The sequence below is a fragment of the Aspergillus udagawae genome (genome assembly GCF_001078395.1).
Source record: "Aspergillus udagawae IFM 46973 DNA, scaffold_7, whole genome shotgun sequence".
In the NCBI taxonomy this organism is placed as follows: Eukaryota; Fungi; Ascomycota; class Eurotiomycetes; order Eurotiales; family Aspergillaceae; genus Aspergillus; species Aspergillus udagawae.
The window spans coordinates 659020-684717 of NW_025091270.1; the positions used below are offsets into that span (position 1 = coordinate 659020).

The 25698-nt window shown below is 51.0% G+C and overlaps 13 protein-coding genes across 13 annotated transcripts; 6 read left to right on the forward strand and 7 right to left on the reverse strand.

Annotated features, from left to right (window-relative positions):
• Positions 1-2606: 2606 nt before the first annotated feature.
• Aud_008910 (uncharacterized protein) lies at positions 2607-3133 on the forward strand (the record flags this gene model as incomplete). Its single annotated transcript, XM_043293775.1, has 2 exons — positions 2607-2806; positions 2866-3133. 2 exons carry the CDS (start codon positions 2607-2609, stop codon positions 3131-3133), a joined length of 468 nt encoding a protein of 155 aa, XP_043149710.1.
• A 606-nt stretch (positions 3134-3739) lies between these two features.
• Aud_008911 (uncharacterized protein) lies at positions 3740-4732 on the forward strand (the record flags this gene model as incomplete). Its single annotated transcript, XM_043293776.1, has 3 exons — positions 3740-4120; positions 4169-4204; positions 4253-4732. The coding sequence occupies 3 exons, from the start codon at positions 3740-3742 to the stop codon at positions 4730-4732; spliced, it is 897 nt and encodes a 298-aa protein (XP_043149711.1).
• A 991-nt stretch (positions 4733-5723) lies between these two features.
• On the forward strand, positions 5724-6664 carry Aud_008912 (sulfurtransferase; the record flags this gene model as incomplete). Its single annotated transcript, XM_043293777.1, has 2 exons — positions 5724-5878; positions 5935-6664. The coding sequence occupies 2 exons, from the start codon at positions 5724-5726 to the stop codon at positions 6662-6664; spliced, it is 885 nt and encodes a 294-aa protein (XP_043149712.1).
• Positions 6665-6690: 26 nt separating this feature from the next.
• On the reverse strand, positions 6691-8258 carry Aud_008913 (alpha/beta hydrolase; the record flags this gene model as incomplete). Its single annotated transcript, XM_043293778.1, has 3 exons — positions 6691-7569; positions 7616-7812; positions 8048-8258. The coding sequence occupies 3 exons, from the start codon at positions 8256-8258 to the stop codon at positions 6691-6693; spliced, it is 1287 nt and encodes a 428-aa protein (XP_043149713.1).
• Positions 8259-8327: 69 nt separating this feature from the next.
• On the reverse strand, positions 8328-9560 carry Aud_008914 (uncharacterized protein; the record flags this gene model as incomplete). Its single annotated transcript, XM_043293779.1, has 1 exon — positions 8328-9560. The coding sequence occupies one exon, from the start codon at positions 9558-9560 to the stop codon at positions 8328-8330; it is 1233 nt and encodes a 410-aa protein (XP_043149714.1).
• Positions 9561-10233: 673 nt separating this feature from the next.
• On the forward strand, positions 10234-11826 carry Aud_008915 (Zn(II)2Cys6 transcription factor; the record flags this gene model as incomplete). Its single annotated transcript, XM_043293780.1, has 3 exons — positions 10234-10293; positions 10343-10993; positions 11044-11826. The coding sequence occupies 3 exons, from the start codon at positions 10234-10236 to the stop codon at positions 11824-11826; spliced, it is 1494 nt and encodes a 497-aa protein (XP_043149715.1).
• Positions 11827-12263: 437 nt separating this feature from the next.
• Positions 12264-13252, forward strand: Aud_008916 (uncharacterized protein; the record flags this gene model as incomplete). The annotated part of the gene is made up of 4 exons (XM_043293781.1): positions 12264-12402; positions 12459-12597; positions 12643-12901; positions 12953-13252. 4 exons carry the CDS (start codon positions 12264-12266, stop codon positions 13250-13252), a joined length of 837 nt encoding a protein of 278 aa, XP_043149716.1.
• Positions 13253-13362: 110 nt separating this feature from the next.
• Aud_008917 (inorganic phosphate transporter) lies at positions 13363-15075 on the reverse strand (the record flags this gene model as incomplete). Its single annotated transcript, XM_043293782.1, has 1 exon — positions 13363-15075. The coding sequence occupies one exon, from the start codon at positions 15073-15075 to the stop codon at positions 13363-13365; it is 1713 nt and encodes a 570-aa protein (XP_043149717.1).
• Positions 15076-16271: 1196 nt separating this feature from the next.
• On the reverse strand, positions 16272-17225 carry Aud_008918 (NmrA-like family protein; the record flags this gene model as incomplete). Its single annotated transcript, XM_043293783.1, has 1 exon — positions 16272-17225. The coding sequence occupies one exon, from the start codon at positions 17223-17225 to the stop codon at positions 16272-16274; it is 954 nt and encodes a 317-aa protein (XP_043149718.1).
• Positions 17226-17746: 521 nt separating this feature from the next.
• Aud_008919 (cation:proton antiporter) lies at positions 17747-19551 on the reverse strand (the record flags this gene model as incomplete). Its single annotated transcript, XM_043293784.1, has 7 exons — positions 17747-18175; positions 18227-18761; positions 18818-18938; positions 18987-19037; positions 19085-19210; positions 19257-19463; positions 19515-19551. 7 exons carry the CDS (start codon positions 19549-19551, stop codon positions 17747-17749), a joined length of 1506 nt encoding a protein of 501 aa, XP_043149719.1.
• Positions 19552-21026: 1475 nt separating this feature from the next.
• Positions 21027-22640, forward strand: Aud_008920 (uncharacterized protein; the record flags this gene model as incomplete). The annotated part of the gene is made up of 2 exons (XM_043293785.1): positions 21027-21390; positions 22336-22640. The coding sequence occupies 2 exons, from the start codon at positions 21027-21029 to the stop codon at positions 22638-22640; spliced, it is 669 nt and encodes a 222-aa protein (XP_043149720.1).
• Positions 22641-22777: 137 nt separating this feature from the next.
• Positions 22778-24160, reverse strand: Aud_008921 (putative histidine acid phosphatase; the record flags this gene model as incomplete). Its single annotated transcript, XM_043293786.1, has 2 exons — positions 22778-23500; positions 23546-24160. 2 exons carry the CDS (start codon positions 24158-24160, stop codon positions 22778-22780), a joined length of 1338 nt encoding a protein of 445 aa, XP_043149721.1.
• Positions 24161-24767: 607 nt separating this feature from the next.
• Positions 24768-25669, reverse strand: Aud_008922 (uncharacterized protein; the record flags this gene model as incomplete). Its single annotated transcript, XM_043293787.1, has 2 exons — positions 24768-25291; positions 25357-25669. The coding sequence occupies 2 exons, from the start codon at positions 25667-25669 to the stop codon at positions 24768-24770; spliced, it is 837 nt and encodes a 278-aa protein (XP_043149722.1).
• Positions 25670-25698: the final 29 nt, after the last annotated feature.

Genomic DNA, 25698 nt, shown 5'->3' on the forward strand with positions numbered 1-25698 from the left:
ATAGATCTAGCCATAGTCTTGCACTGGAGCTGTGGCGTTGCTGAGAGTCTCAAGAGGTCTTCCAGCCAGCCATCCTCCGTTGTTCCGCAATCCCATATAGCGCATTTTTTTTTACAGCCTGAGCCAGCAGGTGTTCAAGATCACTAGAAGAGGTAAAACTGTAGAAGAGTCATGATATCGACTACCAACCTGGTTTACAGCCATATGAATATCCATACTAAGACTCAAAAGTTAGAGTACAAATAACGACGTTGGCATCCCGCATACTCTGGAGTACAGTAGGGCTTACTTTGCAGCATAGAGATCAGACATCTCACCTTTAATTAGCAAGAGCGTCAGGCATGCTACAAGTTCTAACTAGACTTGGTTTCCATGCGCATGTAGGGAATTGCCACTAAGAATTAGTAGTATATTTCGCCCACTCGATCCGAGTCAGTACTCCAATCATTCAAATGCATCCCCAGAGAAAAGGACCAGGAGTGCTGCAGCGTAATTTGCAATTGAATTCATCTGTTATGAGGGAATGAATTTGCAGGAGTAAAACCATCTCAGAAAGGTATAAATAGACATATACCATGGCGTTTCCACTGAGAAAGCCTGCCTCTACATTCCTGGAAGCCTGTGGATCTATACTGCCCATTCCTCCATATCTACTACTTGGATTGTAGTAGATTGCAAAACTGCTTCATCCTTTTTCCCTATACCAACCTGTCTACTTGTAGCAGCTAGACGACCAAAATGGTTAAACTCACGCAATTTATCACATTCACCACCCTGCTTGGCACACTTGCACAAGCAGCACCTTCAGTAAGCACTACAACTTCCAAAAAAATGGATATGAGTGCATGATTAACCTTCCATTGAAGATAGTCTTTTGCACAGATTTCAACCTTCGCGGTTCTTGCACTACCCTGCCGATCGCCCCTGATTCTTGTGTCAGTTTCACGGGTAACCTTGCCGTCCTGTAAGTATTCTGTCCAGCCGGGGAAGGGTGTACAGTCATAGCTACGCAAAGGACGTTTATGACTAATACCGTCTACGTCATTCGCATAGTTACCATACGGCTTCCTCAGTAACAGTCCCAAGTGGTTTCGTGTGTACGCTCTTCCGGTATGTACATGCCATGAACCGCCTTGGCTAGATATGCCCCTGCTGATAGTATTAAGGTTTTATGGTTGCGATGATGGTCGCTATGATAATCTAGGCATCGTCCAGGGGGGTTCCTGGAACCTAGCCTCTATAACATCTACCTCTGGCTCTGTCATTAATTTCAATGATTTAACGGGCAGCTTTACTTGCAGCCGTATTTGAATGGGATAGGAAAATGGTGCCCTGTGAGACTGGCAGGTTAACATGGGCGACTACTCTCAACTTATAAGCATATCTAGCTTGTCTAGGTGCATTTGCGCTTTTATATATGCCAACCTTTAAACCCATCCTTGATTTTCCTCATGACCACCTCATCTCTGTGAAGTCTTAGTTTTATTTCCGAGGCCTTCTCTGGTTGATCTCGGTGTCATCTTAGCGTTGCTATTGCCTGCCTTAAGGGACGTTAGTGCATGAAGCCGCAAAGTTCTTTATTGCTTTTCATGAACTGTCCGCCTGTAGTCAGGTGTCTCTCCTGTCCTGTATCGCTCATTCGGCTAGGCTGGCGACTAATACCAGGCAAGCCGATCTGCACGTCCAGATTGACATTTTTGTTATTACATATCATAAGCGGGGTAATCAAAGAGATCAGAAGTACTTGATATTGGAACACTATGGGCATCTTGCTGCGTAATTTGTTGTCTGACTAATTTACTTTCAATGTTCATTACCCACACAGTCCTATTCATGTCATGAAGTGGTCTATTATGGATTTGCGAGCTTTAATTGTAATATGCACGTGAAGCGTCTATGGACTACATAGAAGAATATATCAACTGAGCAGCAATTTCGTATAAATTGTTTAGGATAAATAGACCACTCACAATTTGATCAAGGAGATCCCAAAGGTGTGACTGGAGTCCAGTACTGCTATCAGTCCTTGTCAAAGATCTGGTTACTCATGGTTTCTAAATCAAGACACCCCCACCAATAATAACTAATAAGCGCCTCAGAAAACATGAGTAAGCCTCAAAATCTAAGCTTAGCTTGGGCACTCAAAACAATGATTTACAGATCTCAAGCTATAGCCTGTCAGCGCTGAGCGGGTGGAGTACGGGGGGCCTGAAAGAAGCATCAGCCACAACCGCTAATGACAACATATAGTCATGTAAGCACCATACAGTCGGCGAGCAGCTGGTGCGCCTGATTCTGTGTCTCACTTGGAAAGGACCGGAGCCATTGATATACACTGAGCCCGCCGAAACGATACTATCCGTGCCTTCTCAGCCACAGGATCCGTAATATACAGCGTGATAATTATAGAATCTCTAAGCTTCACCTGGGCTTAATGTCTTAGCTGACTATGAATACCTGCAAGTCAACAGGATTTGCACTCAATCGCAGTAGCGGTGTACAACATATAAATATCGCCTCCCTTCCCAACACTAACTCCTCATTGCCATCATCGTCAGCTTTATCAAATCCTCTTCCTCTCATCCAAGTTTAATAGCATCTACACAATGAAGCTCACCACCGCCTCGATCCTCCTGGCTGCTAGCTCAGCTCTCGCCGTTCCCACCAATATCAAGCGCGACAGCTATATCCAAATCAGCGACCTCTGGGCTAAAGCTGGTCCCTCGTCCCCAGGCGCATTCATGCACTTTGTTGTTACCGATCCAAACTACCCAGAAGACACACCCACCGACTGCAACCTAATATGGTAAGACCACGCCCCTCATCGAGAATACCAGACTAACCGGCGCCTCTCTTGCCACTTAGGACCTATGGCGACCTTCCTAAGTCAAATGCCCGCTGCAACAATGGCGAATATTACATCAAGTTTCCCAATGGCGCCCCCGACTTCAACTGGTTCACACTGGAGCTTCAGAGGGTCAGTGGATCAATCCCTGAAGATGGCCATGTCTTGCTGAGTTCGAATGCGAATGGCGCCGCGCCTGGAACCAAGTGGATTTGTGTGAATGACCCGCAGCCAGGGATTGAGATTAGCTGTTCTTATGATGGGGTTCTTCAGATGGACGTTTCTTAAGCCCTGCACATGAGGGTACTGCGAGACGGGCGCTAATTTGCTAGTGGGAGATTTGTTTTCATTCTCAGGGACGCTTTTCTGTTCATATCATTTCATTGTTTTTGGGTATAGAAGTAGTATAGCAATATTTGATTTCCTCAATCCTTGTTGACTGGAAGCTTCATACTCCAGTCGGAATTTCAGCTTCTTCACCCTTCAAGCTGCACCATTGCAGGATATATCCTCGTCGAATCCTAGTAAACGGTTCGTCGCAACTGCCAAGACTCGGTCCTCATGAACCTAGCTATATCAGTCTTGCGAATAAGTCTCGGCCTTGGCAATGCCGAGAGTCAAAGCGCGGACAGAGTCTTGTGATATGCTGATAGATTGTGTCAGTGCGATTCGTTAGTAAATACGAGATATATCCCGGCCTGACTCAGGTTGAGAAGAGATCACCGTCAATGGCCAATGAGACTTCCTCAATCCATTTAACCAAGAAACTAGAGTTGTTTAATAACCTTAATGACCCCGAATACGAGGTGCTCTCCAGCCCATACCCGGAGAGCGCAACACACATATAAGCTCCTATCTACCCCAGTTTTGCGCCTAAGATCCATACCAACAAATATGGCCCGGTTTGCTTTTCTACTGCTGGCCTCGGCCATCTCCCTTACCACCACAGCATCCAGCGTTAAACGCGATAGTCTCCAGCCCTTCCAGAAAGGCCGCTTCGCTCCTTCAAATAATGCCTCCACCTCGCTAGCATACGACAATAATCTCCTCCCGCGGTACTACAAGTGCTTACCTGGTGCCCATATGTGCGACGCCGGCCAGTGCTGCGACTTTACCTGCTGCTCGGATGGATCCTGCTGTCCGGCCGCTCAGCTCTGCTACAACGATGTGAAGCCGTCCAATGGACCGACGTATTGTTGCGAAATGTATACCGAGAAGGAATGCGATACGAGATGTGTGCCGATGTTGTCGGAGTGTTGCGGTGATGGATTCTATGTGTGTTTTTCTCTCGTGGCTGCTCATGGATGGCGCTAATGGTTGCAGTGCGAGTATGGCTACGCGTGTTCCTCCGGCGGATGTGTAAGTCTGGTATCAACCTTGACGTCGGACTTGTACTGACATGGACAGTGTAAATGGGGTCATACATGCAGTGGAAGCTACGACGATGTTGGGGGTGGTGGCGGTTCTGGAGACCACGATTCGACAACTTCATCCACGTCTACGAAGGGGAAAGTGTCTACTACCTCGAAATACACCACTCACACAGAGGAGCACACAACGACATCATATTCCGATACAGAGTCAACGACAGCTTCTTCCACGACGGAATCCGAGAGCAACACTCGAACGAGGTCAACGGATTCTGATTCCGCGACGGAGACTACTGAGACGGATTCATCATCCTTAACCTCGACCTCAACCTCGTCTCGCAGGACGACAAGTTTTCCCACAGTGTCAATTTTTACCCCAACCAGGACTTTCGTTCCAGCGGCTCCAGCACCTACCGGTAGAGTATCCGCCTCGGGAGCAAACAAGAATAGCTTCTCGAGTCTCAATACAGGATTGTTGGTGGTCGTGGCTGCAGCTGGTTGGTATTTTGCACTGTGATCCATGGCTGATTCGACACACCTGGTTGCATCTGACCTACGTAAATGTCGAGTGGTTGTCAGATGGTACGATTTTAACGCAAAACTGAAATTAGATTAGTCATTTCTCATTACTCAATTCATCCATCACCAGTGGCAGTGGTGGCTGTCGCCGGCGTTTTTAAGATAATCATATGCACAAGGAAAAGCGGCACGCACAAAAAGAAATTCCTGCACTAGGTGTGATTAAAGGAACTATTGATCTGGTTCCTTGATCTGAGAGGCCTTGCCGAGTACAAGCAGCCAGTGATTGCTATGCTGTGTTACACAACCTATGCAAGGGGTGTTCTCCGGAATGCGCATGATGCAAGGTATTGGAAACCAGCCATGTCCGCGAATGAAATAGGCCACAGAGCCAAAGTATAAATTCCGCTGGATTGTAACCCAGAACTGACCATTCTTCAATCATCGAGTATAGATTCAAGCTTCCTGTCCTCAATGTAAGTCAGCACTCATCTTCCTAACATCAGTGAACTGACCCTGATACTCCGTAGCCCAAGATGCAATTCAGCCCCATCCTCACCATTCTTGCGCTGGCAGCAGTTGCTTTCGCTCAATGTGATTATTCCCTTCCCCTTCCCTGACTCGTGGCTAACATCACCAGATGATGCCCCCTGTGGCAGTGCCAAGACGTGTGAAGCCGATTGTCCCAACAAGGATTTCTTAGCAATGATTGATCAGTGTGATCTTGTGGATGGCAAGCCGGACTGCTATGTCAATTTTTACTGTGCTTGATCGAGACTTGGAGGACATTGTTTCTGATAGAAGGATAATTAAACATTAGGTTTAATTAGATTATGTCCGGGATAAACTATCCCCAACTAAATTAGAGAAAATTGCGTGATTGATAGTGGATCCTTGATTATCCCCGCTCCTCCCACACTTTGCAACAAATCTAATCTTGTCCTCTAGCTCAGAAAATCAAACTTATGCCAAACAAAATCAAAAGCATCATGACAGGCCTCTTCCCGAGCATCCTGGTCTCCCCAGCCGACTTCCACGCTGCCGTGAACTCACCCACCACCACCCAGCGGATCATCCCTGTAGCCGCCGGCCGGCGCACAGTCCACACCCCCGCCTATCATGCCCAGCACATCCCCAACTCCATGTATGTCCTCACCTCAACCACCCAGCACCACCACCATCACTTAGTAACATGCACAGCTTCTTCGACATGGATCTCATCAGAGATACCGCCTCGCCATATCCACAGATGCTCCCCACGGCTTCACATTTCGCGTCCTGCGTAGCAGCCCTAGGCATCAGGAAGGACGATGTCCTGGTCATCTACGACGCCGTCGACGTGGGGATCTACAGCTCGCCGCGCGTCGCGTGGATGTTCCGCTTCTTCGGCCACGAGGCCGTGTATGTCCTGAATAATTTCCGTGTGTACGTTAGCCAGGGATACCCCGTTGCGAGCGGGGAGATGCATCCCCTCCCGTCTGTGTCTGAGTATCACGTTACCCCTGTCGATAGCGACCGGGTGATTTCATTTGAGGAGTTGAGGGAGCTACTTTTGGCTCGTGAGGAGGGGTTTCAAATTGTGGACTCGCGGATTGCGGGGCGGTTTAGCGGGGAGGAGGACGAGGCAGTGGCCGGGTTGAGCTCGGGGCATATGCCGCGGGCGGTTAATGTGCCGTTGGCGGCGATGCTGGAGGAAGGGTCGAGTACGTTTTTGCCGGTGGAGAAGCTGAAAGAGGTGTTGGAGGGGGCGGGGGTGGATGGGCGGGTGCCGTTGGTGTTGACGTGCAATTCGGGGGTCACGGCTGCAGCGCTGGATTTGGCGCTCGGCGAGACGGGCTTTCGGAATCTAAGGCGGATCTACGATGGGAGTTGGATGGAGTGGGCGAGGAGGGTGGATCGGCCGGAATTGATAGTTAAGGATGTGCATTGACTGGCAGACTGCATATAGAAGCTATATCATGAGGAGATTGGATCCTCGATCCAGTTGTGTATCGCTCTGACCACTTGGTGGCTGTTCTTCTCCAGGAACATCATATGTCCGTTGCCATGAATGCCGACCTCCTCTAGTTGCAGGTGCTTGGTTGGAACTCCGGCTTGTTGCAGAAAACGAGCCGTGCACCAGTCGTGCGTGGCATGATAGGATGCTTCACTTGTAACGACCAAGGTCCGAATTTTCGACAGGTTGACGAGCCGTCGAGGCGGAGGGTCATCTGCTTGAATCATACAATCTGACGTGCCACTGGAGTTGGATGTGATCGTCTGTTTAACAAAGTCCGCATCTGGCTCAGTCACCGCAGGAGAATAAGTGAGCGGTATATCAGTCAATCCGTACGGACGGGCTGGTCCACTCCCAAAAACTGCATTCTGGAATGGCGGACCGGACGGTTCAATTGATACGATGGAATGCACCAGGTCCGGTTTCCTGTCTGCGATAACCCAAGCCATCGCTCCGCCCTGGGAATGAGCCACCAGTATCACCGGCTTGCCGATGGCGTCTAGCAATGCGGCGCCAGCAGGTTGCATGGAGGACTCTTGAGCAGCGTTTTCTGCGAGCGAAGGAACGGTAGATGCGTAATACGCATCGAATATGGCATCGCCTATAACACCCGTTCCGGGCCACTGGGTATGCAGACTCGCCTGTGGCCAGAGTTTGTATTTCGCCGTGGCAGTAAAATACTTCTGCAGATGCTCGGCGCTGTATTTCCTCAGCTGTCCGTCCCGGGCATCCCATGGACTCCTGCCGCGGGAGGTGTGATCCAGCAAGTAGCATTCGTAGCCTTGGGAGAGAAAGTAAGACGCCCATCCTTCGTCTCCGTCGGGTTTGTTCAGCCAGTTCTGGTCGCGTTAGTTATGTGAGTCTTTCAGACAAGGAAGGATGTACCGTTGCTGTTTGATCGGCTCCGTGGATCAACACGATCGGGTACTGTTTAAGTGGGCCATCGACAGGAGTAAGTCGTTCGACGTACATCTGGTTGGTGATGATGTGTTCTCCATCGTTATTGAGGCTGTAGTTGCCTCCAACATAGAGGTATGTTCGGCGATGTGGTGTTTCGATGCCGGCCGCAAACAGAGAAAATGCTATCGCTAGAAGATGAAGTTTTGCCATGATGAACGGTGGATGAAAGTGTAAAAGATTGAAGTGAGATCCAGAGCAGGAGGAGTTGATTATGCTCAGCCCCGCATCTGCATGGATGTGATATCGCTGCGGCAACGGCAGATCGTCTCCCGTATGTAGCACAAACTGCAGCTAATCTACCAAAGTGGTATAGATATGCGTTCATCTCATGTATCCAACTCCATCAATCTTGATTACCGTGCTCTGCTAAAGATGCTTCATACCGCTGTAGCATTTCCTTCCCGTCTTTGATTCCCCGTTCGTACCTTTCGACCTCCTCCTCCACAAGCTTTTTGGCCTGTATAGCGCCGTCTGGTAACTGTAGGGCCCACTCTCTGAGCGCTTCTAGTTCGCGTCGCATCATGACCATAGTATCTTTCCGCTCCCGAATACTAGTGACTGTATCCATTCTGCCGAGGGAGGCAATTCCGGTAGCGGACTGAAAGGTCCTCCCTGGACAAAGCCGTTCTGCGTCCGCTCAGGCCGCCTCGTACGCCTTTTGATAGATAGCAGCTTCCCGCTTTGCCTGCTGCAGGCTGATCTGATAATGTTGCGCACGGTCGGGGTCAGTATCGACAGACTCGTTCGCCCAGTTCTGGTACGCTTCCACACTCTCCCGCTTCCACTTGTACTCCTGCCGAAGCCTCTCCAGCTCCCAGAGAGGGAGATCCTCCTTCCTCTGACATACTCCTCCCGGACACAGCCTTGCCGCTTCTTGTTCAGCCTTGGTGAGATCCTCAATGTTCCTCGCAGACCATAGCTCTTCCCTCCACAGCTTGAAACGCGCCGCCCACTCGTCATCCGTAGACTTGGCCGCCGCAAGTTCAGCTTGATGTACCGAAATGCGGCCCTCCGCATGCTTCCTCCAGAGCTTGAAGTTCTCCACGCATCGCAGTGGTTCTTCAGCGGCGTACTTGGCGCTAGAGGCACAATGCGCCCTCGCTTGAGCAATCTGAAAGCCGTCCCCGTCAAGATTATCCGGCCAGCCATACGCGCGGTACAACTCTTTTAGGGGTATGTCATCCCCGCTCCATTCACCTGCGCAATGCTCGCCACCAGGTAGCTCGTCTAGTGAACGATACCAGCGGATAATATCGCGCAGAACATCCCCAGCGCGACGGTCGGGTATATGCTCGATGTCATTGCGGTTCTTGCTTTTCGTGATTGGTCGCTTTTCATCTTTATCTGAATCATCGGAGTACGTGGAGTAAGTGACTGGTCTGTCTGCCAGCGCCGGATCAGTAGTGTTCCACCCCTCCTGGTCGATAATCCAGATCCGATGCCGACGCGCATCGTAAATGATCACGCTCTGGTGATTCCCCAGCTGCGACAACGGGGTTACCCACGGCCGAATATACGGCCCATTCTCATCGTCATAGTCGTCGCCGACAGGACAGCCGTAAAATGGATCCCGACCCTGCGTCACGTCCTCCTCGCGGCGGAAATCTGTGAATGCGCCACCGTGGAAGAAATCCATGTTACCGGCAATATGAGTGTTCACATAGGGCAGGATGCTGTAGAGGTAAATGATGGCGGGATCAATTTTCACCTTTTCATACAACGGGCGCAGATGGTCGATATTATGCGGACCCTGTTCGATTCCAGCTGGGTCGAGATAGCGCATCTGGGCAAGGATCTGGTAGATTTCCAGCATGAGGTCGGCAACCTCGTGCAGGCGCGCTTTCTGATCCGGGGGTAATTGGTCATCCATTTTGCTTGCAAATCGGTAGCTGTACATTTATCTTGCATCCAACAGATTATATATATCGTCCTCAGGTTATATATTGTGCGTGACAAGGAACAAGATTATGATACCTAGGCATCAAGGCCCACAAGGCAGCCATTGTTGCCTGATCCTAGCCAGGTCCCACAATCCAGGAGTCGTCGGGAGTTGAGGCTCACATTTTCTGTTTAGGATAGAAGGATTGGTCTGGAGTTCACGTTATTAAGTACATATAGAATAATATAGCGTGATTTGACAATGAATCTATCATCTTTCTGTACGCCAGTCGATCTTGTGTCTCCATGAAGTGTTGTACAGAGGTTGACTAATTATATATATTTCAGTCGGTTAGACGCGAGGCTGTATAAAGAGCCCGGTCGGCCATCTTTCAGTTTGAAATAATGTGATGCAGAGATAGCGATCAGATCAGTCCATATGGAGAACCCTTAGGATTTTCATTCTTACAGTACTATGGACCAAGTGGAATCGAGAACAGCAGATTCATGATGTGGCTGTGTTTTGATTGATTGGTGGGGTTTCACCCCACCCGGGGATAAGCGCTGCTTGTTTGTCCTTAGCTTTCTCAGCTGTCTCGTAGCAACCTAATCTCATCTTCATATCGATCGAGTCAGAAAGTCGCGTCTCAACAGCGAGTCCGACAATGGGAGGTGTACGAGGAAAGTCTCAAGGCTGCGGAACCTGTCGAGCACGTAAAATCGCGGTATGCCGAAATCCATCCAAATACGGGCACACCGGACTAACAGACTCAGTGCGGACAAGAAAGACCCCGCTGCAGCCAATGCGTCAAATCCAACCGCCAATGCGCGGGCTACCAGCGCGACAAGGTGTTTGTCCTGGTCCAACCCGGCGCCAAAGAATCCACCCGCACAAACCGACAGGACATAGCAAAGATCAACCCGAATCCATTCGACCAAGGTCCTGGACATGAGATCATCATGAGTTGCAATATTCGCCAACAACTCCTGGACGCCTTCATCGGGCGCTGTCTCCCTCACCCGCGGTTCCGCACACGTAGCTGGTACAAACCGTGGCTCTTTCTCCTCGCCGACATCCCCACCAGATCCAAGGCGCTGGAATTCTCGACCTTGGCCATTTCCTCGGCGGTCATCGGTCGGAGATTCAACGACAGCGCCCTCATCCACCAGAGTCTAAGGGCGTACACAAGGGCCCTTCGCGAGATGCAAAAAGCGCTCTGGAGCGGCACTCTGGTACGCGAAGATGAGACGCTGGCTTCGTGCTTGGTTCTGAGCTTGTATGAGCTCATGGAGTGTCCGGATAACGGGGCGGATGCATATCAGAGCCACTGCAAAGGATACCTGTCGCTGGTAAAGGCGCGTGGGATGCATGCTCATACGGATGGGATCGGGCATGATCTTTTTGTGGGCGTGAGATTACAGGGGGTGCGTTGTTATCCCTTCTGCTGGGAAGGCGCTATTACTGACACTGTCAGATCCTTGACGCGATTGGCAACCGCGTGCCGAATTTCATTTGCGATCCTGTCTGGTGCAAGGATCCGTGGGCCTCGCGACCGAAACGAATGGCTGACCGCATTGCGGATTGTCTCGCTCGCATGCCGTCCATTCTCCAGCGGTATGACCAGTTGTCGTCTCTCCACCGGAAGGAGATTCTGGATTCAACATACGGACTTGTGGAGGAATGTATGAGGACTGATCAGACTTTAGAAGACATCTACGAAGACCTTCGGCTTCAGCTGGAAGGTCCATTGTACTGGCCTGTCCTCTCACCCTTGTTCAAGGACAGTGGTCACGACCAAGGCTTGTTTCCTGTGATATACGACTTTCCCGATCTCAGGACCGCAACGTTGTTGATGCTGTATTGGGCCACCAAGGCTATGCTGTGGGCTACACTGAGCAACCTGTACGACGTCATTCACCTACAGGAGGTGCATGGCATAACTGTCCCTATCGTCGAAGTAACCAGTGAGAAGCATGAGCCCAGTCCGAGCAATGACGAACAAACCTCAACTGAACGAAATGCCCCAACGATGGGCGATGGAAAAAACTACTTGAGAATGGCACGCAACGTGTGCCAGTCCCTGGAGTACTGCCTGCAAGAAGACATGTCGCTTCTGGGAATGCTTGCCGCGTCAGTACCCGTAATCATTACAGTATGGGCTATCCGGTATCGACACAATGACGAAGCAGAGTTGGCCTGGTTGATGGGCGCATCGCAGAGGATGCGTCAGGGGTTGCGAATGTGGACCTACATATGAGGATGGCCAGTAATGAAGGCCAACTTCGAGAATCTCCAAGCCACTAAGGTACCAATCTATTGAGTGGCACAGCCTCAAGAGGCGGAGCCACCGACTCTCCACTCAACTGCGAAAGGGAGAAAAAGAATCTTGTCAGCCCTAAGCTTTTTGAGGCATGAGGGGCATCCACCTCACTAAGCCTGTTTGGGTCAAATCCTGCGAGCCACGTGACTTTGTCTCAGCTCTATACGACACGGTGCCGTCGATTGGATATTGCAGAAAATTGGGCTTAAAGAGGAAACGGGCTACCTGCGGTGGCTGAATGAGGTCTATGTGATGCGTGAGATATAAAGGTAGAGTGTTCTCCCCCGAAATCTGAGTTCTCAATCCACCAGCTATCAATCACACCTGCATTTCATCATTGTCTACCCTCATTTCAGCGATATCCTTAGCACATAATGCTTACAGATCATTCTAAGACCGCGATTGCACAGATTGTCTTCTATGTACCTGCCATACTAGCCGCTGCGGTCCTTCTATTCCACCGCCATGGCCGGCCCCGACAGGCCTGGATTATCCTCCAGGTTTTCTGCTTGAGTAAGTGCCTTCATTCCACCTGCTATATGTTCAGTGAGCTGACAGGTGATTGCTAGTCCGTGTCGCCTGCGCTATTGTCACCATACTCTACGAGAATACCCCGACAAGCGTTGGCCTCTACATCGCCGCCCTAATCCTCCTCAACGCCGGACTGCTGCCCCTGATTGCAGCGACTATCGGTCTTCTGCGGATAATGTATGTGCACTTGCAGACAAGGTGGGAATGCTCTAACTCGTTTAGTATCGTTTACGAGATCAAAAACAACAAGACCCTTGGATTGCCCATGAGCGTCTCTCGATTTTTGTTCATTGTCGGGATTGCATTGATCATCGCAGGCGGCTCCTTGACCGGGAACTACAAGGACGCAGACTCGGTGAAGACGGGCCATACGCTCACCAAGGCGGGATACATTGTTGTTGCCGTCTTTATGGCTAGCTTGGTGCTTATCCAATCGCATTTCTGGAGACAGTATGACAATCTGTCTCGCCCATGTCGAACGGTAGGACCCCTTCGGATACGGTACAAGGGATAATGCTAATGGTGCCTATAGGTGCTCAAGGGTATGGGCCTGGCTATTCCGTTTATCATTGTGCGGATCGCATGGCTTTTCCTGTCGATCTATCACCCTGACGACAAGAGATGGAGTAACCTGGGTGGAGACATTGGACCTTTTGTGGTCATGGCGGCGCTGATGGAGTACATCGTTGTGTGCATATACATCGCCACCGGGTTTATGATTCCTGCTACTAAGGGTGTGACACGTTCTGATGACCAGGAGCTAGAGCAAGATCAGCGCGCAGGTGACGGGAGCAGCCAATACGGGAAGCTCCATTCTCTTGAGCGGGCATGATTCCTGACTCGATAATGGACTGATAGAAGAACTTTTAATTGATTACAAAGGGTATATAAGGTCGTAGAACGGGAGACAGTTACATACAATCTATGCCATCCACATACTCCCTAAAAATGCGGCGTATTCAACGCCATCAAACACAACAATCCCCCCATCAACCCAGCAGAAGGCAACGTCAACACCCACCCACTGAAGATAAAACCGAGCTGCTTCCAATTCACCGCCCCCAGATCATAATTCATCAGCGCCACCCCCGTCGCCGCCCCAGTGAGACACTGCGTCGTCGAGACCGGCAACCCCAGCCGCGAGGCCAACAATACCGTAATCGCCGCCCCCAGCTCCGTCGCAAACCCTCTCGTCGGCGACATCTGCGTGATCTTGTTGCCCAAAGCCCGCACAATGTGGTACCCGTAGAACCAGAACCCCACACCCAAAAGCAGGCCCGCAATCACGAGGAACCACACCGGCGTCGGCGCCTCGGTGTCCACCTCGCCGGCGCGGTACGTCGCATACACAGCCGCCCAGGGCCCCACCGCGTTCGCCACGTCGTTGGACCCATGCGCGATCGACATCATCATGGCCGAGACAACCTGGCAGTATGTCCAGAGATGCTCCACGCGGTCGTCGTAGCGGCACGCGCGCGAGTGGATGTCGCGCAGCTGGGCCGAGTCGTGGGTGACCACATCCCGGGTGACACCCTGCAGGAGGAGGAACTTGGTCCAGCCGATCCACTTGCGCGAGTGTGTCCAGGGGAGATCGGCGACGGGGTGGAGGAAGCGTTCGTGGGGACCGAGGTGTTTCTTGCGGGGTTTGAGCTCCGGGGTGGATTGTGCGGAGGCGGCGGTGCGTTCGACGTCTTGCGTGGACTCGAGCAATTTGGAGTCAGTGGGGGCCTTTGCTTTCTCGCCGTTGTGGGTGTGGGCTTTCGTGCCGGCGAGGACTTCGCCGTAGGCGTCTTCGTAGTAGTTGGCTACGAATTGGTCGCCTTTGCCGGGGTAGTAGAGTGGGCAGTTGTCCTTTAGCAGCCAGGGGCCGAGGGGGAGATGGTAGAAGCGGACGCGGGCGTCCTGCTTGACGAGACGGCGGTGGAAGTAAGGGAGGAAGAAGACGATGCCGATGAGGAGACAGCCGAAGAAGACGCCCAGGATGATGCCGACGGCTTTGCCGGCGCCGAATTCCTCGAGTGAGGGGGCGGTGGGGGCTTCGACGACGATGAAGAGCGCGAGGATGGCGCCCGTCGTGGCGAGGTAGACGGGGATCAGACGCATGGCCCACTTGAAGGGATCCTTGCGCTCGAGGACGCTGTATTTAAGAATGCCGAAGATGAGGGCCGAGAAGCCGGCTGCGATGGCCGGGGCAATTCCCCACGACGCGGCAATCTGAGAGACACTGCCCTTGGTCCATTCCCAGTGAATAGGTGCTTGAGCGGCAAAGCCAACACCGACCAGAGCTCCGACAATCGTCTGGGTAGTGGAGACGGGCCATCCCATGCCGGTTGCCAGCATCAGCCAGGCAGCATTTCCCATTTCAGCGCAGCCCATCGCCAGCATGAGAGGTCCCGGTTGGTTCTCAAACCGGTCGATACTGATGATGCCGGACTTGATGGTCGAGGTCACTCGAGCTCCTAGGGCAACGGCGCCGATGAACTCGGTACAGGCGGCCAGGATACCGACCTGCCACATGCTCAGCGTGCGAGCAGCGACGGACGTGGCGTATGAGTTGGCCACATCGTTGGCTCCATTACCGAAGGCACTGAAGACGAAGGTGATGGACGTGAGGGCGAGGATCCAGTCATACTTGGCGGTTGCGAGGGGGATCATCTTGAATCTTCAAGCTGCAACAGCAGCCTTGATGGAGCGTGAGAAGGAAAATTGATGGATGACCTGGGAAGGACAGACATAGAGATACTGGAGGACGCTATATACCGAGCTCGGCAGAAAGCAAGGATCTGTGGATTGCTCGCCAAGGCGGCTCGTGTGCTTCTGAGGCAACCTCAAAGGCAACCCAACTCATCACGCCCATCAACGTGAAGCCACAGCCCGTTCCCATTCGCTCGTTGCTTTGAATCTTCTGCGTAAGTTTCTTCAATGCCGGAGGGCGGACTTGGCGCCAAGGTCCGCCCAGCTCTCGGCGGACCACCGCTACGAAACCATCTGCAAATCACATTGCATTCCCCAGCACGTTCCTGAGCTGCTGGATATCTTTCAATGCCAAGACAGTTGTTAAAGTTGGCCAGGTCCGCAGGCGATGTCCGTGTCGCCACTTTGGGTATCTCGGCGCGTGACTCGGCAGGTTGTTTCGAAGTCTGTTGCGCTCCATTCTCAAATCACACCAGCTCGCTCGTACATGCTACTCGTTGACGTCGGTGGCTAAGAAGAAACGCTTCCACCCGCAGCCATGGCGTCGCGGCCCGGCTGACAGCACGAGGCCGCACGTGGAATACTTCTCGAATCGTACTGGTGCATGATGCATGAAGTTGCTTTGAATCATCACGACATTCACGATTACTTGCAGGAACGAGATTGTACCTGCTGTAAACGTGGAAAAAGACGGAAGAAAGGTTCTGATTCGGCTATCTCGCTATCCAGTGTCTTGACGACGATTCTTTGGAGGCAAAAGAAGAAGTACTGCGAGACGAGCCACTCCTAGTCAATCTTGGCAATAAGTCGAACGCAAGACAATTTTCCGCTTTACTGAGGCTGGATATAGTGCCCATTACTTGCTCCTGAAGGAAAAGGTATTCTTCGTAGCTGTTGCATGAGCATAGCGCGATGTGGAGCGTAGTGCGATACAAGGCCACCTCTTATGTCTCTACTCGGGTCTAAGAGCAGACTCCATTGCATAGGCTGTGAATTAGAAATGTTCTGAGTCTTTTGGAATCTACCATCAGTCAACTACATACCGTCTATCCGGGTCATAGAGCAACGTCTCCTGTGATCAACTGCCAACCATGTACATAATCTCATTAGGATAACTTGAATGCCGGAATTAAACGCTGAGTACCGCTCACTCTCAATCAAGCAAGGAATTTTTCCTTGTTCAAATCCACCCATTCATGGAAGCGCAATGACGGTCTCCCAGTGTACCGTTGAACATTTCCCGATGCCTCCTCATACCCCGGTATATTAAAGAAACCCCCGGATTCCTCCTGCTGGCGGAACTGAACAAGCACAGTCTTCGCTATAGGCTCCGGCACCCCATTCTCCGTCATCATAACCTGCAGTGCTTCCTGCTCATCCACCTTGGTGACCTTGGCTTCCTTGCCAACGACGTTGCCAATCACACCAACGGCCTCCCTAAGCGACATCTTCTCTGGTCCGACAAGACCGACAATATTCTTCTTGCCCCCATCTTCACCAGCTGGCAGCCCCTTCGCCAAAAACACCCCGGCGACACGCCCGATATCCTCCGGAGCGATGAAATCAAACCTGGCCTCGGGATACGCCAGCTTGACCTCTCCCTTGAGAACCTCACTCCTCCACCACATCGAATTGCTAGCGAAAAAGGCCGGCCGAATAGCCACATACCCATCCTCCCCAAAAACATCCCGCAGATTCACCTCCACCTGCGCATGCGAGAACGCAATGAAGTCGGTCGGTGGGACGGCGTCGACATCGCCATGCGCGTTTATGCTTATACTGCTTAGAAGCACGACAGTCTCGATCCCGGCGCCCTTGAGCGCCTCGATGCTCGCGCGCAATGCATCCGTCGTGCCAAAGGCGACGTAGATGAATGCGTGCTTGGCGCCGGTTTTTGTGACGGCGTTGTGGATGCTTTCGGGCGAGGTTAGATCCGCTTGGACCCGCTCAAAGTTGCCGCTGGATTCTTGCTCCGAAGTGAGATTGGGGATGGACTTGGTGGTGTCGCGCATGGCGAGAATGACCTTTGCGTTGCGCTCATGGGCGCTGAGGGCAGCCGCGGAGCCGACGCCGCCTGTGGGGCCGAAGACGATCACGGTTGGTGTTGACATTTTGTAGCGGGCAATTGTCGAAATGGGACTTTTGCGATAATATGGGTGAGATGATGATAATGATGCTGGAGGGTTGTCTTTTCAACTATTTATATTCGACATCGACATCAGTGTCATCATCACGGAAGAGGTATAGATTACAAACATGTCGGGGTTTACAATGCCCGACCGCCGGGCGGAATTGGGGCGTTAGTCTGACGTAAGCGGGCACTTCGGATTCGCCCATTTTAAAGTGCGACACCGTCGGTCAGAGTTGTCCGATCACCGATATGCTTGACTGGACATCGAGGAGCATGGTGTGCTGTCAAATACATATAGATTACATAGACTCTCTTGATAAACCGGTTTTTCTAACTATTCGACCGATGAGAACATCAACGAGGTGTTAGCGGATTGACGACGATGGTCTGTCCTTTAGCGCCCGCATCAATGAATATGAGACGCTCAAGACTTGGGTTGGTAACTATATAGGTATAGTATGTACAGTCTCACCTCTCTGCCTTCCTCGGACCCAAGCATGGTCATACCTCCTCTGGCCTGTTTTCAGCATTCTGCCCGGGCAGTGGCTCTGGCTCTTGCAGTCCCCATTCCCCCTCTCCAATCCTCTTTCCGTAGAATTTGACGAGCAGCCCAACGGCCATCGGTCCAATAATGGTGTTAAGCAGAATCGCCCAGACTCCAGTGATGAAGGCATCCTCACTCACATAGGATGTCTCATTAAATCCTATCTCGATGATAAGTAGACCGATCTCACCGCGCGCTACCATCGCAGAGCCCAAGAGCAGCCCAGACAACCAGGTAGTGTTGGAATGCGACCTTCCATGTTTCTCCCTCGATGAGTCGTTCTGAAGCTCCTGTTCACCATTTCCTCCATTCGACAATTCCTTCCGCTTGGAAGGCCATAGAAGGGGAGAATATTTCCACAGCGGGAGCCAGATACCAACCGCAAACTAGGCAGTCAGTTTAGGCTCGCCTCTTAAACCCTGGAATGAAGTACATACCTTAGCAACGACCATCAGAAGGGAAAAGACCACCCCCCTCCAAATCCTTTTCCCCGTCCAGAGCTGCACAAATGGAATGGCAAATCCGATACTAGCGAAGAAAAGCGGCTCCATCAGGTAGGACTGCACGTCCAGTAGATACACCTCAAAGGTATGTACGAAAGTGGGACTCTTATGCGCCTCGCGCTCGCCTTCCTCACGACTCATGACCACAAACGGACCGGATGGATGCTTGCTGGGTATATATGTCAAGAAAGTTCCGGCGAGGAAGGCGCCAAAAAGAACGGAGGTACCCGCGTACGCCGCGATGGTAATGAACGCGCAGAGGACCAGCACCATAAGAATGATGTTTGAGACATGATCGAACTGTGCAAAAGCATGCTCGATATAACGTCGGAAGAGCCTTGCAAAAACGTATTTCGTGAGTATTGGGGTGAGGATGGCCATGGCGACGGAGGCCACGATAGGCCGGCCGATGATCCAGCCCAGGTTGGCGTTGCCTTCGCCGGAGAGTTTACCCAGATTGGCTATTATGCTGTTGTCATGATGATTAGTTCGGCTCGTGCTGTTTAGGGTAATGGTGGTTAATACCTCAGTAAGACGAGACCAACGACATCGTCAATGACGGCAGCGCTCACAAGCACGGCGCCCACTCGTGTCTGTGCAAGGTCTACGGATCTAGCTGCAGATTTAATAACTGCGAAGGTGGTGCCTATGAAGGGTCAGAAGATGTAAACGGTCAAGGAAAGACATGACATACCAAGAGAAGTTGCTGATAACGCAGCACCGACGATGAAGGTTTCGACGGGTCCTGCTACGGTTAGCCGGGCATACTCCTATGACAGCAGGATGGCATACCATATCCAAATCCAAGGTAAAGCAGCAAGTAGGAGAAAGCAATCGGGAAGAGAACTCCAACCGCGGCTCCCAGAAGACTGAGAATGAAATTCCTCTTGAGTAGATCGAGACGAGCGCTAAGCCCTCCTACATACTGTCAGTTTCTTCCCATGGGTTAGAGTGCCAGACATACCCTCAAAGATAATTAAAATCAACCCGACGTAACCTAACACACGAAATGTGTCCTGCCAGTCCTCTTCCAGGATATTCGCTAAAGGTAGCCCATATATGATACCCACTGCAATCTGCCCGATAATTCCGGCTTGGATGATCCTTGCAGAAACCCATTCCGCCAGAGACAGGAAGAAGAAAAAAGAGATTACGATAAGAATCTGAACGACTGCATACTATTGTCAGTTCAATATATGCGTGACCGGAATGTCTGACTTGCTGCTTGGTTCGTGATATGGCAGGAAACTGCCTGCCATGTCCTTTTTTGTAGTTCCTCCTGGAAAAGCCGTACAAGAAGCTATATCCTACAGAAGTTGTAGCATATTAATCAAGTTGAATACGATGAAATCCGCCGGAATTGGTAACTGTCACGTGGCGTAGCTACTGGTGACGTCGGCCCAGAGGAAGACATCCAGCATATTGTCGTCTCCATGTCCAAAATTGGTTTGAAGATCAAACTCCAGGGAAATCCACCTGAAGTAGTGGTTCACTTTCCCGAGCAATGAACGTGCTGCTAATTCTTCAAGTCGATCCACCTTGGGCCCAGTAGAGCAGGTAAATTCCCCGCCAATGCTCTTGGCCTTTGGACGATGCTTGGCGGAGATCTTGGCATGACGGTGAAGAATAGGCGGTGATTTCTGTTGGCGCTCTATCAACTGTATTTATACTATGATAAGCCCCTTCCTACACCCGCTTGCTGGCCACTAGGACGTATTCAGGTAGGCCTATATTCCTCAGTCGCTGTCAACAATCTCGATTTAGGATTCTAGGCTCTAACTAAAGTATCTCTAGGAGTCTAGGCGGCGTCTTAACCTGTCTGTTAAGGCCAAAGCCAAGTAGACTAATCAAAGTGCATCGATAGATGTAGCTTTGAACCAGCTTTGTTTAGAATGATTCCTGCCCGAGGTTTGCCTGAAGTTTGCCTTCGCATATAGGCAATTATCGCTCAAATAGGTGCCGGACAGTATTATCTATTGCTAAATGATTTCGTCATCCGTCCCAAGCTCTCCAATTTCAAAGCAAAGGACATCCTACCATAGCATTGAAGATATCTGCGGACTGTCGTGGAAATTAAACATGTCAGGCGCTAGCTATGTCACCCATTAAAATGCAATACCGCTAGACTATAAGGTGTCCGGGCGATGTACTCAGTCTAGGAAGTACATGGAAGGAACGGACATGTAGATCTAAGATTTGGTCCATTCGGTACTCTGAGTAACGTGTAATTTTGATGTATCAATGTTTGCTTTGCTCGGCCATGGCTTCATGAGACCAAAATTCTACTACGGAAAATCTAATGGTCAGAATGATACAAGGGTCCTCATCTCCTCCGTATAAGATCATCTTTCTAGTGCTCTGCTTCCATAAATATTCGCAGACTAACCCAGCCAAAATGGATGCGCTCAAGCTCCTCGTGTTGGATATATTGGATCACATCAACATCCGATTGATAAGGAGTAGCACTGGTCGAGCAAGAGATGAACTGGTCCAAATATACCTTGGAAACGACTCATCATGTGATCCTGAAGCGACAGAGCCCCCTCTAGGTGTCTACTCAGACCCCGAGTCGTACACCCGTGACACCTTTCAGTCGACCTTTCGACTTGAGGGCCCAACGATGCTGGGATTATTACGGGAATCCAGACAATGTGGAGCCTCGACTACCCCCGGAACCCTACAATGTAGACCCAAAGCTTTGTTCGTTTTTTTATTCCCTTTCCTTAGAGGCACAATGCCGAATTACACCCTCTCAGGTTCACAGCTGGAGAAATTAGACAACAGCAGGCGAGCTCAGCGCAACCCACGGAAATACCTTCAAGAAAGATGCCGTATTATCCTGTTGCCCCACCTGGAAGCTGCAGTGGAGCGGTTTGAGGAGGCTCGAACTGTTGCTGGCACGTACGAGCTTGGTTCGGGCACGGCAAAAGTAAAGGACATGTACCACCCTTCTAAGATGGAGACACGGCGATTGATTGCCTGGTCCGATCATACCATCACTTTCATTAACCCGGAGGGGCAGCGAAGAAATCTGCTTGCTGTCGTCGTGGCAAAGGAAAGATGGGGCGATGCCTACAATCCTTTGTTGGCTCATATAGGTAAGTTCAAATAGCGATGGCTTATTTTCCTCGGACAACGGGACAGAGGAGAGGAAATTCTAACCATGAAAATAGGGATAGTTCACAGAAATCGGAAGGAGAGAGGCGAAAAGAACAGTGTGGTATATGGGATTGCCACTGATGGTTTCAATTTTAAGATCGTGAAGATTGACAACAAGTCAAAGGTAAGATCCTATAGAGGAATTCGGGAGTTACAAGCTAATCATGGGTTCAGCTGTTTGAATCTTGCTTATATTCATTTGACGAAGAGTGGGGGTTCTTCCTTAAGTATCTTGACGACATTTTGGCAGAGGGACCTAAACAATGCGGGGAATAATCCCCATATCAAGAGAAGATGGCTATAATTGCTTCAACTTACATACTACTCAACTAACATACTACTGACTGGCTTCGTCGATACTCTAGATCTGAAGATGAAATACACACTGGCTACTTGAATGTACACCCATATAACGCAAGTTGTAGTTGAAGATTTCCTATGGCTGCGAGGACCACTGACTGGGTTCCATATCACTTGACAATAAACCTATAGAATGAGTTGAGAGTTCACTCGGCCGAAATGAACAATATCAGTTTTCTCAATACCTGATCAAATCACTCTCTCAACCTCTCTCATACTTGAAAACCATCTGGAATGACCGAGCTATTCCTAATCTGGATCCGATATCAATCAGCTTCAGGCCTAGCGCCATGTACTATTCCCCACATATACCACGTTCCGGGTTTCCCCAGCTGCATCATGCATGATTGCTGCCTTAACCGTCAGATTTCTGGTCAATATCCATCACAATGAACATGAACATAAAGCTAAAGCCCACCCTAACACATTTAATCCTAACTGTAATCTGTCTCTTCACCCTCACATGCAGTAAGCCTCTCATCCACACTAGTTTGCAATACAGAGTACTAACTACTAACAAACAGCCCTCTACCTCTACGCCCGGCACCAGTCATCCACCCACAACAACACCGCCTACTGCGCAGACTGCATGCACTACGCCATGAGCGTGGACGCCAAGATCCGACATGCGGAGCAGGACGGCGCGGAGAACGTCCGCGGCAACAGGCAGTTCTTCCGGTATGCGGTTGACGTGACTTGTCGGGGCGGGTTGTTTGTCGACAAGCGGTGTTTGGACTTTCGCAGGGGGTTCCTGGGGGATCCGGCGAGGTATATGATTGAGGTGGGGGAGCCGTATGAGGCGTGTAGGGGAATTGGGGCTTGTAGATAGCTAGATGTATATGATGAGTTTGTTGCTCTGCTGTTAATGTTTTGGAACCTAGTCTCTTGCACAAGAATCTTCTGCGTTACGGCGAGTATGATGAGTGGGAATATATCAATCCCAGTCAAGAGATTGCAGAATCCAGGCTACTGATAAATCGACAACACATCCGTCGAATTCTCATAATCCACACGGCACGCCTTCCCAAAATCCCCATACCTCTCTCCCCGCTGCAGGACAAACAGCTCAAACGCCTCCTCCGAGCAACTCTCCCCGGGCCCATCGCGACACCCAACAAGCGGCTGCGGACCCTCATTCACCAGAACGCGATAGTACGCCCCGTCTTCATACCCGTAGGTATCGCACGACATCTTCTCAATCGCAATGTTCGTCAAGAACGGCAAGATCTGGCTACTCTTCCACACTCGGCCGTAGTTGATCGTGTTTGTAGGCATGGTGGCGTTGACGTCGTACACGCCCGAGTAGGCGCTATTATTGAACAGGCCCAGGGCAGTGAGCACGGTTGGTGGGAGCTCGCGGTGGGTGAACGAGACGTAGAGGTCTTGAGCTGCCGAATCGTCGGCGAGAATGGTTCTTGTTGCGTTGAGCCAGGGGAAGCCGATGGCGGGGGAGAGTTCGCGGCCGTAGCCTGTGTTGTGGAAGTACATGAGGTCGTTTCCGTACTCGAAGGCGAGCCATTCGTTTGGGCTGAAGATGTCGAGGGAGCAAAAGGGCGAAGACCCGCGGATGACGGTCTCGTAGCCGCAGAGCTCGAACATGGCGACGATGTCGTCGGCGGTGAAGTTGAAGGAGGGCGCTTGCGCTTGGAGTCGCGCGATGATCGGTTTGGTGTAGTGGGAGACGAATTCCTGGTGTTGTTAGCTAGTGTTTGGGGTTGATTTGAAGGGACGTACACTTGACTGCTTGGAGCCGTAGCTGGAGCTGTATGCCGGGCAGCTTGCATACGGGGTTAATGAGTTGGCTGCGGCGTGCTTGTATTCCCCGACGTGGGTGAGATCGATCTGGGTCGTTTGGTTGCCAGTGAATCCGAGGACAAATCCCTGCGCCGTCTTGACGGTCCTCTCGGCTGTCGACGTCCATACCTTCTGTGGTGTTTTGAAGTCTGGATATTTGTCGTGGATGTTGACGCCAAACATCATCGACTCCTGCAGACCGACTCGGGTGAGTTTCTCGAGATGGGCCTCGGTGATTGGTGCGCTCCACTTGCCCAGGAACGAGAGGCTTCCCGCTTTGGACCAATCCTGTGTTGTATTGTGCAGCTTTTGGATGAATGGCTCGAGATAGCTCTCGTAGTCAAAATCGTTGGCGTAGATGGCGGCATGGCGGACAAGATAAGCTGCGCGGGTGACATTACAGCCCTGTGGCACCGATGGATCCAATTGAGGCTCATTTGGTGTAAAGTAGGGGGAGATTCCGGCCAGATGGTGGAGGGGATCGAAGTCGTTCGAGTCGGCGTTTGCCAGGGTGATAGACCCTAAGGCAAGAAGCAGCGTCGAAAGCCGATACATGCCGAGATATATAACCATGGCCTGACCCAAGTCCACCACGACAACGACTTTCACCAAATTTACTCAATGAATACTAAAGCTCAAATTACTACTCAAATCAGGAGAATTAATTTATAGATTCGGGTTGGATTGTTTATTCCATCGATGTCACCGGTGCAGATCGCAATCCAGTTTGGACATGGATGACCAAGAAACTGGCGATGGTATGACGCAGTGGATGGAGACCCATCGCATCATCTTCCAACAAATATTAAGCATTAATCTATCACATCTCCACAACTTCAGTCTCTCTTAACAGAAGCTTCCTTCATCAACCCAATTCAGCTAATGAGCCTGTGGATTAACTCTAGCCCTACGACGGATCTCCCGAAATAGCTCCAAAGCCAGTCAGCCTTGTTTTTTCCCGGCAAAACCTACGTATGATCAAGGCAGCAACACTTGGCCTCCATGAGTGAGCTGGCGATTGCGCACGCGGTCGAAAGCAAGGAGTCATTTCACAAGCTGGCACATTAATCCGGTCCGAAATTGCGGTCGAGGGTCGTGTAACAGACATAATGCCATCCTCACCCTCTCTTATCTACAAATAGCAGTCTGCACGAGCGAGAGATCATTTTGGTGCCTCGCGTCCATCCACCTCATGGATGACTTCTTGGTTGGATTGCAACTCAGAAACGATCCGCCGAGCACCGCTCGACGGATTCGAATACCCAGATTGGGCATATGTCATGTTGGCAGGACTGTATCCCGCGTATCCACCGCTCTGCTGTAGTTTCTTCTGATACATCCGTCGCTGGAACCAGAGCGCAAATAGCGTCGCAACCAAACAGGCACCCAAACCAGCGCCAACCCCAGCCCCGACCGCGGTTGTCTTCGAGCTCGAATCGGTGCAGACTTCAGTACCGTTGCCGGCTGCAGCAGTCGTGGTGACTGTCGTCGTGGCTATCGTTCCGGTCCCGGTCCCTGTGGCTGTTGATGTTGATGTTGACGATGCCGATGTGCTCGTGTATCCGTAGATACTGCCGATGTTGACAGTCCCCGCATTAGCGCAGCAGTCCGTCCCATTGATGCTACAGCACCACTGGTCAACACCCTTGGCCGGGCAAGGGAGAAGGTGGATTCCGCCCGATGTAGCTATACGCAAACCAATATATTAAAAGTCGAACTTTGACCACTAGGAGTATGTCTATCGCACTTACAGCCAGAGCATATCTTCTGACACTGGCTGCTCTTTCCGGTTTCATCGGTGCACGCATTCTGATATATCAACCCGGCGTAGCCCTGCATCTGTGCCAGACACAGTCCACTTGTCAAACAAATGTCGTTGGCCATGTTCTTGGGCTTGTTATTCGCGCAGCAGGGGCTATTTTCTAGATCCGGGAAACATGGCTGGAAACTGCTGTCTGTTTTGCTGCCGTCGGAATAGTAGCATTGCGCTGCGATCGTGGAATGGATCCATTGTGTTAACAAAAGCACCGCAGCGAGTGATACCGATGACGATGAGAAGAACATTTTGACGACTGAGATCTCGGTTCACGGGT